The 14,669-nt window shown below is 43.5% G+C and overlaps 1 protein-coding gene across 1 annotated transcript in view; it reads right to left on the bottom strand.

The window, feature by feature from the left end:
• cadm4 (cell adhesion molecule 4) overlaps nucleotides 1-5,204 on the bottom strand; it is a 560,557-nt gene extending 555,353 nt beyond the window's left edge. Inside the window, exon 1 of the mRNA XM_061915016.1 lies at nucleotides 4,942-5,204. Within this exon, the coding sequence (XP_061771000.1) occupies nucleotides 4,942-5,014 (73 nt within the window). The 5' untranslated portion in view covers nucleotides 5,015-5,204. The remainder of the gene's footprint in view (nucleotides 1-4,941) is intronic.
• Nucleotides 5,205-14,669: the final 9,465 nt, after the last annotated feature.

Raw genomic sequence — 14,669 nt, 5'->3', positions numbered from 1 at the left:
GCCTTCTTCAGCCCATCTTGCACGTTGTTTCAGCCGAGGAGTTCAGTGCACGCTATCACTGCATATGAGGCATCTTCTTCCATGCACCATCCCACCTTACAAGAGGCATCTTTTTCCATGCACCATCCCACCTTACAAGAGGCATCTTCTTCCATGCACCATCCCACCTTACATGAGGCATCTTCTTCCATGCACCATCCCACCTTACAAGAGGCATCTTCTTCCATGCACCATCCCACCTTACAAGAGGCATCTTTTTCCATGCACCATCCCACCTTACAAGAGGCATCTTCTTCCATGCACCATCCCACCTTACATGAGGCATCTTCTTCCATGCACCATCCCACCTTACAAGAGGCATCTTCTTCCATGCACCATCCCACCTTACAAAGCCCGCCTCCCCGTCTCTGCTGGCCCCTGTCAGTGTCGAGATTAATGACAGTGATCAGCGAGCAGCCCACAGCAGAGCTTGCTCACGCAGGGAAAAGAAAAGCCGCCACTGTAAGCTGGCGACACGGGGGCCGCTTTTAAATGCAACACACAGGCAATTTCATAGAGAGGTGGTCAGACACACACAAGCGCATGTAAACACTCGGAGGAGAAATCAGTGAATAAACAAGCTGTATGGCGAGCAGCTGATCTGGGAGCAGTGCACCAGTGAGACAATTGGCAGCAAGGAGCGACCTTTCGACCTTCTCCCCGCGTCCAGGCTAACGCAACATGATGGGGAAACAACAACCAGGGCAGAAATGATCAGATAAGCGCACAATACCAGCCAGAAGTAAACAATCATAGACTATGTTTACACAAAGTGGACCAAATCTGATTCTTTCAAAATGTGATTTTGTTTTTTCAACTGTTTAAATCAGGGTTGTCAAACTTGTTTTCATAGAGGGCCGCTTGTAACAGTGAATGTAAGAATATAAAAGTATAAACCCCCCTGTGGAGAGGCGCAGCCGACGGTCCGATGGCTGGGCAGGGCACGCTGTAGCCCTGCCCAAGATGGCGGCAAGGAGGCGGAGAATGCGACTGAGCAGAGAGACGGAACGTGCCGGGAGCGACGCTACGAGCGAGATCAGGTGCGTGGCTTCGCACACCAGCACACAATTAACTCATCTCCTCACGCTGTATAGAAGGGGAGAAGGAGGAGAGATCGGGGCGGAAGGAGTAGTAGACTAGGAAGCAAGAGCAGCCAAAAAGCAGACGACGGCAGCTGAAAAGCAGACCGGGAACGAGCTGAGAAATGATCCAAACCGCAGCCAAGCTTTATTGCAAAATAAAGAAGTCAAACCTGCTCAAAAGCATGTCCTTCCTGGGTGGTCCATTGAACCCGAGCGAAGACGGCTCAAGACTGTCACACCCCCTAACTATGTTAAATGGGTTGTACTTGTATAGCGCTTTTCTACCCCTTTTTAAGGAGCCCAAAGCGCTTTGACAGTATTTACACATTCGCCCACTCACACATTGACGGCGGGAGCTGCCATGCAAGGCGCTCACCAGGACCCATCAGGAGCAAGGGTGAAGTGTCTTGCCCAAGGACACGACGGACGTGACTAGGATGGTAGAAGGTGGGGATGGAACCAGTAACCCTCAGATTGCTGGCACGGCCACTCTACCAACTTGGCCACGCCGTCCCCAACTATATTATTGCCGATGCAATGGTGCGGAAAACACAACCAAAAGTTGTCAGCTTCTTCTTGCGACAAAGCCGGCCTACTTCACCGCAGTCTGTAGTCCATCCTTACACCCACAAAACCCTCTTCCCCTGGAGAGCCACCACTAACACAATTTCTTGGGGAAAACTGAACCATCATACGGTATTAGAGATGTCCGATAAGATCAGACTGCTGATATTATCGGCCGATAAATGCTTTAAAAATATAATATCGGAAATTATCGGTAAAATGTATGACTTTTTAAAACGTGGCTGTACGGAGTGGTACACGGACGTAGGGAGAAGTCCAGAGCGCCAATACACCTTAAAGGCACATAATGTCACATAATACCTACGGCTTTTCACACAGGCAAGTGAATGCACGGCATACTTGGTCAACAGCCATACAGGTCACACTGAGGGTGGCCGTATAAACAACCTTAACGCTGTTACAAATATGCGCCAAACTGTGAACCCACACCAGACAAGAATGACAAAAAAATTTCAGGAGAACATCTGCACCGTAACACAACCTAAACACAACAGAACAAATACCCAGAATCCCTTGCAGCACTAACATTTCCGGGAGGCTACAATATACAGCCCCTGAAACTAGAATGTAAAACATGTTTTCAGTTATTTCACCTTTTTTCGTGAAGTACATAACTCCACATGTGTTCATTCATAGTTTTGATGCCTTCAGTGACAATCTACAACGTAAATAGTCATGAAAATAAAGAAAATGAGAAGGTGGGTCCAAAACTTTTGGTCTGTACAGTATGTCTGTGTTATTTTTCAACTTGCGTAAAAAAAACGTACGCAATGTATGTAATGTGTAAGTAAAAAAATATACAGAGATTTTTTTTCCCCCCTAATAAATAAAAACATCCAAGACTTTGTTGTCAGCATTTTTTCCCAAGCATGAAACACAAGCAAGTAGATGTTCTAACAACAATGTACTTCTAATAACTATCTTCTAAGTAGTCATGCAAATGTTGGTCACCAAGGCAACTTTCTAGCCTGACACACTCAGGTCAACATCGCACAATGCTAGACAAAATAAATTATAAAAACAAAGTGGCAACCTTTCACTTTTGCTTCCTATTTATGTAACGTTTAAGGGACTTTCTGTGTCAACAAGGACGAGAGAGCGAACACTCGGCCATACAGAAAGTGCGCGACACACAGGTAGTCCTCTGCAACACAACTTGACAAACATGTAGTCCTCTGCAACACAACTTGACACACATGTAGTCCTCTTGAACACAACTTGACACACAGGTAGTCCTCTGCAACACAACTTGACAAACATGTAGTCCTCTGCAACACAACTTGACACACATGTAGTCCTCTGCAACACAACTTGACACACAGGTAGTCCTCTGCAACACAACTTGACACACAGGTAGTCCTCTGCAACACAACTTGACACACAGGTAGTCCTCTTGAACACAACTTGACAAACATGTAGTCCTCTGCAACACAACTTGACACACATGTAGTCCTCTTGAACACAACTTGACACACATGTAGTCCTCTTGAACACAACTTGACACACATGTAGTCCTCTTGAACACAACTTGACACACAGGTAGTCCTCTGCAACACAACTTGACAAACATGTAGTCCTCTGCAACACAACTTGACAAACATGTAGTCCTCTGCAACACAACTTGACACACAGGTAGTCCTCTGCAACACAACTTGACACACAGGTAGTCCTCTGCAACACAACTTGACAAACATGTAGTCCTCTGCAACACAACTTGACACACAGGTAGTCCTCTGCAACACAACTTGACACACAGGTAGTCCTCTGCAACACAACTTGACACACAGGTAGTCCTCTGCAACACAACTTGACACACATGTAGTCCTCTGCAACACAACTTGAAACACAGGTAGTCCTCTGCAACACAACTTGACACACAAGTAGTCCTCTGCAACACAACTTGACACACATGTAGTCCTCTGCAACACAACTTGACACCCAGGTAGTCCTCTGCAACACAACTTGACACCCTGGTAATCCTCTGCAACACAACTTGACACAAAGGTAGTCCTCTGCAACACAACTTGACACACAGGTAGTCCTCTGCAAAGCAACTTGACACCCAGGTAGTCCTCTGCAACACAACTTGACACACAGGTACTCCTCTGCGACACAACTTGACACAAAGATAGTCCTCTGTAACACAAGTTGACACACAGGTAGTCCCCCGTAACACAAGTTGACACAACACCAGGTAGTCCTCTGCAACACAACTTGACACACAGATAGTCCCCCGTAACACAAGTTGACACAACACCTGGTAGTCCTCTTAAACACAACTTGACACACAGGTAGTCCCCCGTAACACAAGTTGACAACACCAGGTAGTCCTCTTGAACACAACTTGACACACAGGTGGTCCCCCGTAACACAAGTTGACACAACACCTGGTAGTCCTCTTGAACACAAGTTGACACAACACCAGGTAATCCTCTGCAACACAACTTGACACACAGGTAGTCCCCGTAACACAAGTTGACACAACACCTGGTAGTCCTCTTGAACACAAGTTGACACAACACCTGGTAGTCCTCTTGAACACAAGTTGACACAACACCTGGTAGTCCTCTTGAACACAAGTTGACACCCAGGTAGTCCTCTTGAACACAAGTTGACACAACACCTGGTAGTCCTCTTGAACACAAGTTGACACCCAGGTAGTCCTCTTGAACACAAGTTGACACCCAGGTAGTCCTCTTGAACACAAGTTGACACAACACCTGGTAGTCCTCTTGAACACAAGTTGACACCCAGGTAGTCCTCTTGAACACAAGTTGACACAACACCTGGTAGTCCTCTTGAACACAAGTTGACACCCAGGTAGTCCTCTTGAACACAAGTTGACACCCAGGTAGTCCTCTTGAACACAAGTTGACACCCAGGTAGTCCCCCATAACACAAGTTGACACAACACCTGGTAGTCCTCTTGAACACAAGTTGACACACAGGTAGTCCTCTTGAACACAAGTTGACACAACACCTGGTAGTCCTCTTGAACACAAGTTGACACCCAGGTAGTCGTCTTGAACACAAGTTGACACAACACCTGGTAGTCCTCTTGAACACAAGTTGACACCCAGGTAGTCGTCTTGAACACAAGTTGACACAACACCTGGTAGTCCTCTTGAACACAAGTTGACACAACACCAGGTAGTCCTCTTGAACACAAGTTGACACAGCCTCGGACGCCAGGCGACGTTCGGGCGAAGGAGGCAAGTAGTTGGAAATGTCTTACCGGTGTGGAGCAGGCAGGCCACGGTGACGGCGACAAGGGGGACGCGGTACTTCCACATGGAGGTGAACGCCATGGCCGATATTCCTTCTCCTCTTAGCCGCCGTTAATTCCTCTTCCTGGGCTGCGGGAGTCACTCACGGACACATCAAGCCTGGAGCTGGACTGGCTTGCTCTCTCTCTCTCTCTCTCTCTCTCTCTCTCTCTCTCTCTCTCTCTCGCTCGCTCGCTCTTTCTTTCGCGCCGTGCGCGCACTCGTCTCCCGGAGCGCGCCCACGCCCACTTTCTCCCCTCCACGCGCACGGAGTGTCAGGACAGGTTTTTCCTGGTGACTTTTTTTTTTTTTTTTTTTTTTTAAACAATGCTGGCGTGCGCGTGCGCGTGTAAAAGGGGGCGGGGCCGCCCCCCGCCAAACGTGATTGACAGGCGACATTCATTTCCCGACGCAAACAGGCAATGTATCGCCATTTCGTTCAATAAAGAGTCTTAAAAAAGAAACACATTAGCCTCGCTTCTTTTTTTTGTGTATTTTATTTGAGTGTTGTGTAATGATGAAAAAAAAAAAAAACTCGCTAATGGCGTGATGACGTGTTGGCCCAAAAGATCAATTAAGAGGTTTTGTTTATCCTAGCCACAAAGTGATGTTTCATTATAATAAACACTTTCCTTCCCTCTTTTTTTTTTTTTTTTTTGGGCATTTGTTTAAGTGTTTTGTACCGAGCACTGTATTTTTTTAACCTGTGTCTTTGACGCCCCCCTCAGGCGACATGAGGTATGTCACCATAGTTACTTCCTATAATAAAGTACACAACATTTTGTCACTGATGTTCCTCCTGTGGACAGTTTTTTAACTCAAGTACCTCCTAATCACAGCAAAGCATTTTTGGTTGAAAACAAGAGATAAAGAAGTACAAACCCCGTTTCCATATGAGTTGGGAAATTGTGTTAGATGTAAATATAAACAGAATACAATGATTTGCAAATCCTTTTCAAGCCATATTCAGTTGAATATGCTACAAAGACAACATATTTGATGTTCAAACTCATAAACTTTATTTCTTTTGCAAATAATCGTTAACTTTAGAATTTGATGCCAGCAACACGTGACAAAGAAGTTGGGAAAGGTGGCAATAAATACCGATAAAGTTGAGGAATGGTCATCAAACGCTTATTTGCAACATCCCACAGGTGTGCAGGCTAATTGGGAACAGGTGGGTGCCATGATTGGGTATAAAAACAGCTTCCCAAAAAATGCTCAGTCTTTCACAAGAAAGGATGGGGCGAGGTACACCCCTTTGTCCACAACTGCGTGAGCAAATAGTCAAACAGTTTAAGAACAACCTTTCTCAAAGTGCAATTGCAAGAAATTTCAGGATTTCAACATCTACGCTCCATAATATCATCAAAAGTTTCAGAAAATCTGGAGAAATCACTCCACGTAAGCGGCATGGCCGGAAACCAACATTGAATGACCGTGACCTTCCATCCCTCAGACGGCACTATATCAAAAACCGACATCAATCTCTAAAGGATATCACCACACGGGCTCAGGAACACTTCAGAAAACCACTGTCACTAAATATTTTGTCGCTACATCTGTAAGTGCAAGTTAAAACTCTTCTATGCAAAGCGAAAGCCATTTATCAACAACATCCAGAAACGCCACCAGCTTCTATAGGCCCGAGATTGTCTCAGATGGACTGATGCAAAGTGGAAAAGTGTTCTGACGAGTCCATCCATCCTTCCCATTGTCTACCGCTCATTCCCTTTTGGGGTCGCGGGCGGCGCTGGCGCCTATCTCAGCTACAATCGGGCGGAAGGCGGGGTACACCCTGGACAAGTCGCCACCTCATCGCAGGGCCAACACAGATAGACAGACAACATTCACACTCACATTCACACACTAGGGACCATTTAGTGTTGCCAATCAACCTATCCCCAGGTGCATGTCTTTGGAAGTCGGAGGAAGCCGGAGTACCCAGAGGGAACCCACGCATTCACGGGGAGAACATGCAAACTCCACACAGAAAGATCCAGAGCCTGGATTTGGACCCAGGATTGCAGGACCTTCGTATTGTGAGGCAGACGCATTAACCCCTCTTCCACCGTGAAGCCCACATTTCAAATTGTTTTTGGAAATATTTGACCAAAGGGGAAGCGAACCATCCAGAGTGTTACTGACGCAAACTTAAAAAGCCAGCATGTGTGATGGTATGGGGGTGCATTAGTGCCCAAAACATGGGTAACTTACACATCTGTGAAGGCACCATTAATGCTGAAAGGTACATACAGGTTTTGGAGCAACATATGTTGCCATCCATGGACGCCCCTGCTTATTTCAGCAAGACAAGTTGAAAAGCCAGCACCTGTGATGGTATGGGGGTGCATTAGTGCCCAAGGCATGGGTAACTTACACATCTGTGAAGGCACCATTAATGCTGAAAGGTACATACAGGTTTTGGAACAACATATGTTGCCATCCATGGACGCCCCTGCTTATTTCAGCAAGACAAGTTCAAAAGCCAGCATGTGTGATGGTATGGGGGTGCATTAGTGCCCAAGGCATGGGTAACTTACACATCTGTGAAGGCACCATTAATGCTGAAAGGTACATACAGGTTTTGGAGCAACATATGTTGCCATCCATGGACGCCCCTGCTTATTTCAGCAAGACAAGTTGAAAAGCCAGCATCTGTGATGGTATGGGGGTGCATTAGTGCCCAAGGCATGGGTAACTTACACATCTGTGAAGGCACCATTAATGCTGAAAGGTACATACAGGTTTTGGAGCAACATATGCTGCCATCCATGGACGCCCCTGCTTATTTCAGCAAGACAATGTGTTACAACAGCGGGGCTTTGTAGTAAAAGAGTGCGAGTCCTGTAGTCCAGACCTGTCTCTCATTGAAAATGTTTCTCAAGTGTTCATTTTACTTACGATTTACACAACATGCCAACTTTGCCGGTTTTGGGTTTTGTAGAATAAGCACAGAGAGACCAAAACATACTTAAAAATGACTCCTATAAAAAAATGCATTAAAGTTTTTATTCCAGCATGGTGCCATCTGCTGGACCCGACATGGCACTACCACTAACTACCACTTAGTTCTTTCCCAGGCCGTCCAGTCACAGAAGGTCTGGCTTCTGCCTAAGTAGCTCTCTCTCCAACCTTCGTGTTACGCTGAATTAAACCCATCAGGAGGTTTTTCGGGCGGACACACCAAAAAATTGGCGGCGAGGGGGCCGGTGTAACGGCACGCCCTGGCTGCCAAAGCTGCCGCCGTCACGGTCACTTTGCTTTGTATGTGTACGCCACATATGTGGTGTCGGACGCTGGAGAAGAAGCAGGTGTTTGCCACTCATTACTCTCTGACAATGACCCATCTGCTGCTGCTGGAGAGAGCGGCCGACTCCCCGCCAAACAGCGAACAAACACTTTCGGCGAGAGACCGACGCTGGGGTAATGAGGGGACAGGATGGTACTCGGACTGATAGTGAACTGCTAGGGAAGAATAATCCCCGAGGGTTCATCGTAAGGACGAGAAGGATCAATACGCATATTAATGAGAACAGACTCTTTTTGTGGCCGCTTTCAGTAAAGCTGATCTCCAGGGTAGCCGCTGGTGTGATATCACTTTGGCTTTACTGCGCTTTTCAATCAATCAATCATCCATCCACCTTCTTCCGCTTATCCGAGGTCGGGTCGCGGGGGCAACAGCCTAAGCAGGGAAACCCAGACTTCCCTCTCCCCAGCGACTTCGTCTAGCTCTTCCCGGGCCAGTCTTCCCAACGTGTCCTGGGTCTTCCCCGTGGCCTCCTACCGGTTGGACGTGCCCTAAACACCTCCCTAGGGAGGCGTTCAGGTGGCATCCTGACCAGATGCCCGAACCACCTCATCTGGCTCCTCTCCATGTGGAGGAGCAGCGGCTTTACTTTGAGTTCCTCCCGGATGGCAGAGCTTCTCACCCTATCTCTAAGGGAGAGACCCAAACTCATTTGGGCCGCTTGTACCCGTGATCTTATCCTTTCGGTCATGACCCAAAGCTCATGACCATAGATGAGGATGGGAACGTAGATCGACCGGTAAATTGAGAGCTTTGCCTTCCGGCTCAGCTCCTTCTTCACCACAACGGATCGGTACAACGTCCGCATTACTGAAGACGCCGCACCGATCCGCCTGTCGATCTCACGAATCACTCTTCCCTCACTCGTGAACAAGACTCCTAGGTACTTGAACTCCTCCACTTGGGGCAGGGTCTCCTCCCCAACCCGGAGACGGCATTGTACCCTTTTCCGGGCGAGAACCATGGACTCGGACTTGGAGGTGCTGATTCTCATTCCGGTCGCTTCACACTCGGCTGCAAACCGATCCAGTGAGAGCTGAAGATCCCGGTCAGATGAAGCCATCAGGACCACATCATCTGCAAAAAGCAGAGACCTAATCCTGCGGTCACCAAACCGGAACCCCTCAACGCCTAGACTGCGCCTAGAAATTCTGTCCATAAAAGTTATGAACAGTCAATCAATCAATCAATTGATGTTTATTTATATAGCCCCAAATCACAAATGTCTCAAAGGACTGCACAAATCATTACGACTACGACATCCTCGGAAGAACCCACAAAAGGGCAAGGAAAACTCACACCCAGTGGGCAAGGAGAATTCACACCCAGTGGGACGCCAGTGACAATGCTGACTATGAGAAACCTTGGAGAGGACCTCAGATGTCACAGGTCACAGGCAACGACAGAGCCTGCTAGCCTGGGTGTGGAGTCAGTTAAGTTAGAACTAGCCAGCGCCAGGCTGGATGATCCCTGTACACATAGCAATTTTCGTAGAATAATACAAAACTCACAAAATGCTTTTTCTGCTATGACTATGACCATGACATCTTTTTACCTGCACACTGCCTCCCGCTGTTTCCCACATCTTCAAAGCAATCAGCTACTGGCTGCCACCTACTGATATAGAAGAGTATTACACGGTGGTACCGTTTTTCCATTCCATTCAATTTTATTCCATTTATTTATTGTATCTGTGTCACGACTCGGACTCGGGTGTGGATTGTTTTCCCGAGGCAAAGGAAAGTTGGCACGAGCAAGGCGTGAATGAAGGTACATCTTTTTTATTTTAACATTAACAAAGTACAAAAAAGGCAAACAAAAAGGTGCTCACAATGGAGGTACAAAACTTGGCTATGGAAACAAACACTTGCACTATGGCATAAACAATGGACATAAACTGAAGCTTGCACAATGGCAGAACTATGACAACTTTGATTGATTGATTGATTGATACTTTTATTAGTAGATTGCACAGTACAGTACATATTCCGTACAATTGACCACTACTTGGTAACACCCCAATAAGTTTTTCAACTTGTTTAAGTCCACGTTAATCAATTCATGGTAAACACTTACAAAAACACTTACTGTGACGAGAAAGGGTATGAGAAAAAAGCAGCATGGATATCATGGGTGCAGGAGGTGATGTTGCCAGGATGAACAACAGAAACAGACAGGCTTAAATAATTTCAGTGGTGATTAGTGAAAACAGGAGACATGAGAACAGGGGCTTGACATGAGGACAAGGTGAAAACTAACAAAACAAACCAGGAAGTGCTAGAACAGGCACTGAGTGTCCAAAAAACAAAACCGGACATGACTAAAATGAAACATGAACACACAGACATGACAATCTGCTGTAAAAAAAAAAAAAAAAAATGCAAATATTACAGTAACATTGTAGCTGCCAGTTTTTAACAATACAATGTAAAGATTTTGTTTTGTACAGCATACATGAAAAAATAGATAATAATCAAATACATAGACAATTATACACATTTTGTACATAATCACATTTCTATTCATACTGTATATTATTCACTCCTGAGGGCCACCATAACTGCGATGTGGCCCTCAAAGAAAACCATTTTGACACCCCTGTGTCGGAGCAGTGTTTTTCAACCAATGCGCCGCAGCACACCAGCGTACCGTGAGATATTGTTTGGTGGGCCGTGGGAAATGATGCAATTCCACCTAATTGGGTCAAACAAATATTGTTTGCAAACCAATAAAAACTTTTGAAAGTTTTGAAAGAGTAGCTTATATATATTATTCACATGTTAATAATGTTGTATAGCAGGGGTCACCAACACGGTGCCCGCGGGCACCAGGTAGCCCGTAAGGACCAGATGAGTCGCCCGCTGGCCTGTTCTAAAAATAGCTCAGATAGCAGCACTTACCAGTGAGCTGCCTCTATTTTTTTAAATTGTATTTATTTACTAGCAAGCTGGTCTCGCTTTGCTGGACATTTTTAATTCTAAGAGAGACAAAACTCAAATAGAATTTGAAAATCCAAGAAAATATTTAAAAGACTTGGTCTTCACTTGTTTAAATAAATTCATTTATTTTTTGACTTTGCTTCTTATAACTTTCTGAAAGACAATTTTAGAGAAAAAATACAACCTTAAAAATGATTTTAGGATTTTTAAGCACATATACCTTTTTACCTTTTAAATTCCTTCTTTTTCTTTCCTGACAATTTAAATCAATGTTCAAGTATATATTTTTTTTATTGTAAAGAATAATAAATACATTTTATTTAAATTCTTCAGTTTAGCTTCTGTTTTTTCGACGAGGAATATTTGTGAAATATTTCTTCAAACTTATTATGATTAAAATTCCAAAAAAATATTCTGGCAAATCTGTAAAATCTGTAAAATCAAATTTAAATCGTATTTTAAAGTCTTTTGAATTTCTTTAAAAAAAAATTTGTTCTGCAAAATCTAGAAGAAATAATGATTTGTCTTTGTTAGAAATATAGTTTGGTCCAATTTGTTATATATTCTAACAAAGTGCAGATTGAATTTTAACCTATTTAAAACATGTCATCAAAATTCTAAAATTAATCTTAATCAGAAAAAATTATTAATGATGTTCCATAAATTATTTTTTTAATTTTTCAAAAAGATTCAAATTAGCTAGTTTTTCTCTTCTTTTTTTCGGTAGAATTTAGAATTTTAAAGAGTCGAAATTGAAGAAAAAAAATTTTTCAAAATAAAATTTTAATTTTTTTCATGTTTTCTCCTCCTTTAAACCATTTAATTAATTAAGTGTTTTTTTCATCATTTATTCCCTACAAAAACCTTCCGTAAAAGGAAAAAAAATGTACGACGGAATGACAGACAGAAATACAATTTATTTAAGTGTGTATCTAGCTGGTAGCCCCTTCCATGCCAACCTCATTAGTTTTCACCTGTCACGTCCCTGTTCTCAGCCTCACCTGTTTTCACTAATCATCACAGCTATTTAAGTCACTCCTTTTCTTGTCTTCGTCCTGGGATCTTCACACATGCGCACGCACCCTACCCATGCTGTACCTCCTTCAAGTCCTTGTCCATAGTTCCATGCCGTGTAAGTTGTTTTTTGTAGTTATGCCATTGTGCTAGTTTTGTTTATAGTTTATTATATTCATGCCTTCGTGCTGTTTCTGTTCATAGTTCATTCATGCCAATCGAGCAAGTGTTTTTGTTTCACGTTTGTACTGTTTAGCCAAGTTTCTTCCTCCATTGTGAGCCATTTTTGTAGTTTGTTTGTTTATTTAATGAATCATGTACCTGAATTCCCGCCTGGCTCGTCCTGTAATCCCGCTGCGTCGAAGGAGCACACTCCATCCATGTCCAAGCCTGACAATAACGGCCTTTATTAATTATAAATTGGAGAAATTTACTTCATACTGGGAAAACTGGGTCAATTAGGTCACGTCCCGTAAGCCTGACTCAATTTTTTGGAATTAGTGCTCTGCTTAAAAAAAAAAAAAAAAAAGTATATGTATGTATATATGTATATATACATGTATGTATAAGTGTGTATATGTATATATATATATATATATATCAGGGGTGGGCAACCCAAAATGTTGAAAGAGCCATATTGGACCAAAAATACAAAAACAAATCTGTCTGGAGCCACAAAAAATTAAAAAGCCATATTACATACAGATAGTGTGTCATAAGATATAAATTGAATTAAGAGCACTTAAAGCAGGGGTCGGAAACCTTTTTGGCTGCGAGAACCAAGAATCCAAATATTTTAAAATGTATTTCCGTAAGAGCCATAAAATATTTTTTAGCACTGAACACAACTAAACGGGTGCATTTTTAAGTAAGACCAACATAGAGTATAACAGGTCTCTTATTCTTTGTAATAACATTGTCATTCTGAAGCTAATTGTGGGGGGTGTGGCCTGCGGGCCTGCAGCGAAGCAGGGTGTTGCCAGGACCAGCCTCAAAATCAGCGAAAGGTGCGTAGATGGCCCACCTGGGCCTTGTTATCTCATCCCCTGTCGCTCTGTTTATATACAGCAGCCAGGAGTAGAGATGGGGTTGGAGCTGGAGCCAGAGCGCGAGCGAGAACGAAAGAAAAAGACAATTGCTGGAAACCAACTGAGAGACTTATTGAAAAATACAAAAATATTGTAACCCTGAAACAGGCTCTCATGTCGGTGCTTGGTGGTCTGAGGAACCCCCAGGACAGCAAGCCCTAAACTAACCCATAATAAATAAATCACTTCTTACCCTCAATGCAACTTCTTGAACAAGTGCGGTAGAAAAAGGACGGATGGATTAAAATACATGAGCATGATTTTTTTTTAATCGTTATTTTAACACTTTGATTACAAGTGGAATTATTCATAACTTATTGTGTTAAGCAATGTAACCTCAGATTTATCCGAGAGCCAGATGCAGACATCAAAAGAGCCACATCTGGCTCTAGAGCTATAGGTTCCCTACCCCTGACTTAAAGGAAACTAAATGAGCACAAATATAGCTACAAATGAGGCATAGTGATGCAATATGTACATACAGCTAGCCTAAATAGCATGTTAGCATCGATTAGCTTGCAGTGGCCAAATATGTCTGATTAGCACTTCACACAAGTCAATAACATCAACAAAACTCACCTTTGTGCATTCATGCACAAGGTTAAAAGTTTGGTGGACAAAATGAGAAAGAAAAAGAAGTGGCATAAATCACGTCTTAGAAAGTCGGAGAAAGTTGTGCATGTAAACAAACTAGGGTGAGTTCAAGGACCGCCAAAATTAGTAGGACAAAACGGCGCTCGCCAAATACTGGAATCAGTGAAGCATGTTTAATACAAACAGTGTGCTTTATAACAATTAGGGAGGTTTGTGTCATGTTTGTCCTCCTACAGAAACCAAATTAAAATAATTTTTTTTTCATATATTTTTGAAAAAGTTCCAGCGAGCCACTAGGGCGGCGCCAGAGAGCCGCGGGTTGTCGACCCTTGATAAATATGTATCTGTTTGTATTTATTTTATTTTCCATCCATCCATCAATTTTCTACCGCTTATTCCCTTTTGGGGTGGCGGGGGGCGCTGGCGCCTATCTCAGCTACAATCGGGCGGAAGGCGGGGTACAACCTGGACAAGTCGCCACCTCATCGCAGATTTATTTTATTTTATTTCGTATTATTATTTGTCTTTTGTTTATTTAATTGATGTATTTTTAGATAATACTTTTTTTTTGGGGGGGGGGGGGTGGTATGATGGGGATAAAAACACAAAATACTTTTGACATTTTTTGCAAAAAAAAAAAAATAAAGTTTATGAGTTTGAACATCAAATATGTTGTCTTTGTAGCATATTCAACTGAATATGGCTTGAAAAGGATTTGCAAATCATTGTATTCTGCCCGGCGATGAGGTGGC

The sequence above is a fragment of the Nerophis ophidion genome, linkage group LG11, assembly GCF_033978795.1.
Source record: "Nerophis ophidion isolate RoL-2023_Sa linkage group LG11, RoL_Noph_v1.0, whole genome shotgun sequence".
Classification (NCBI taxonomy): Eukaryota; Metazoa; Chordata; class Actinopteri; order Syngnathiformes; family Syngnathidae; genus Nerophis; species Nerophis ophidion.
The sequence above is the reverse complement of the archived record's forward strand: the minus strand, read 5'-3'. Positions and strand labels throughout refer to the sequence as shown.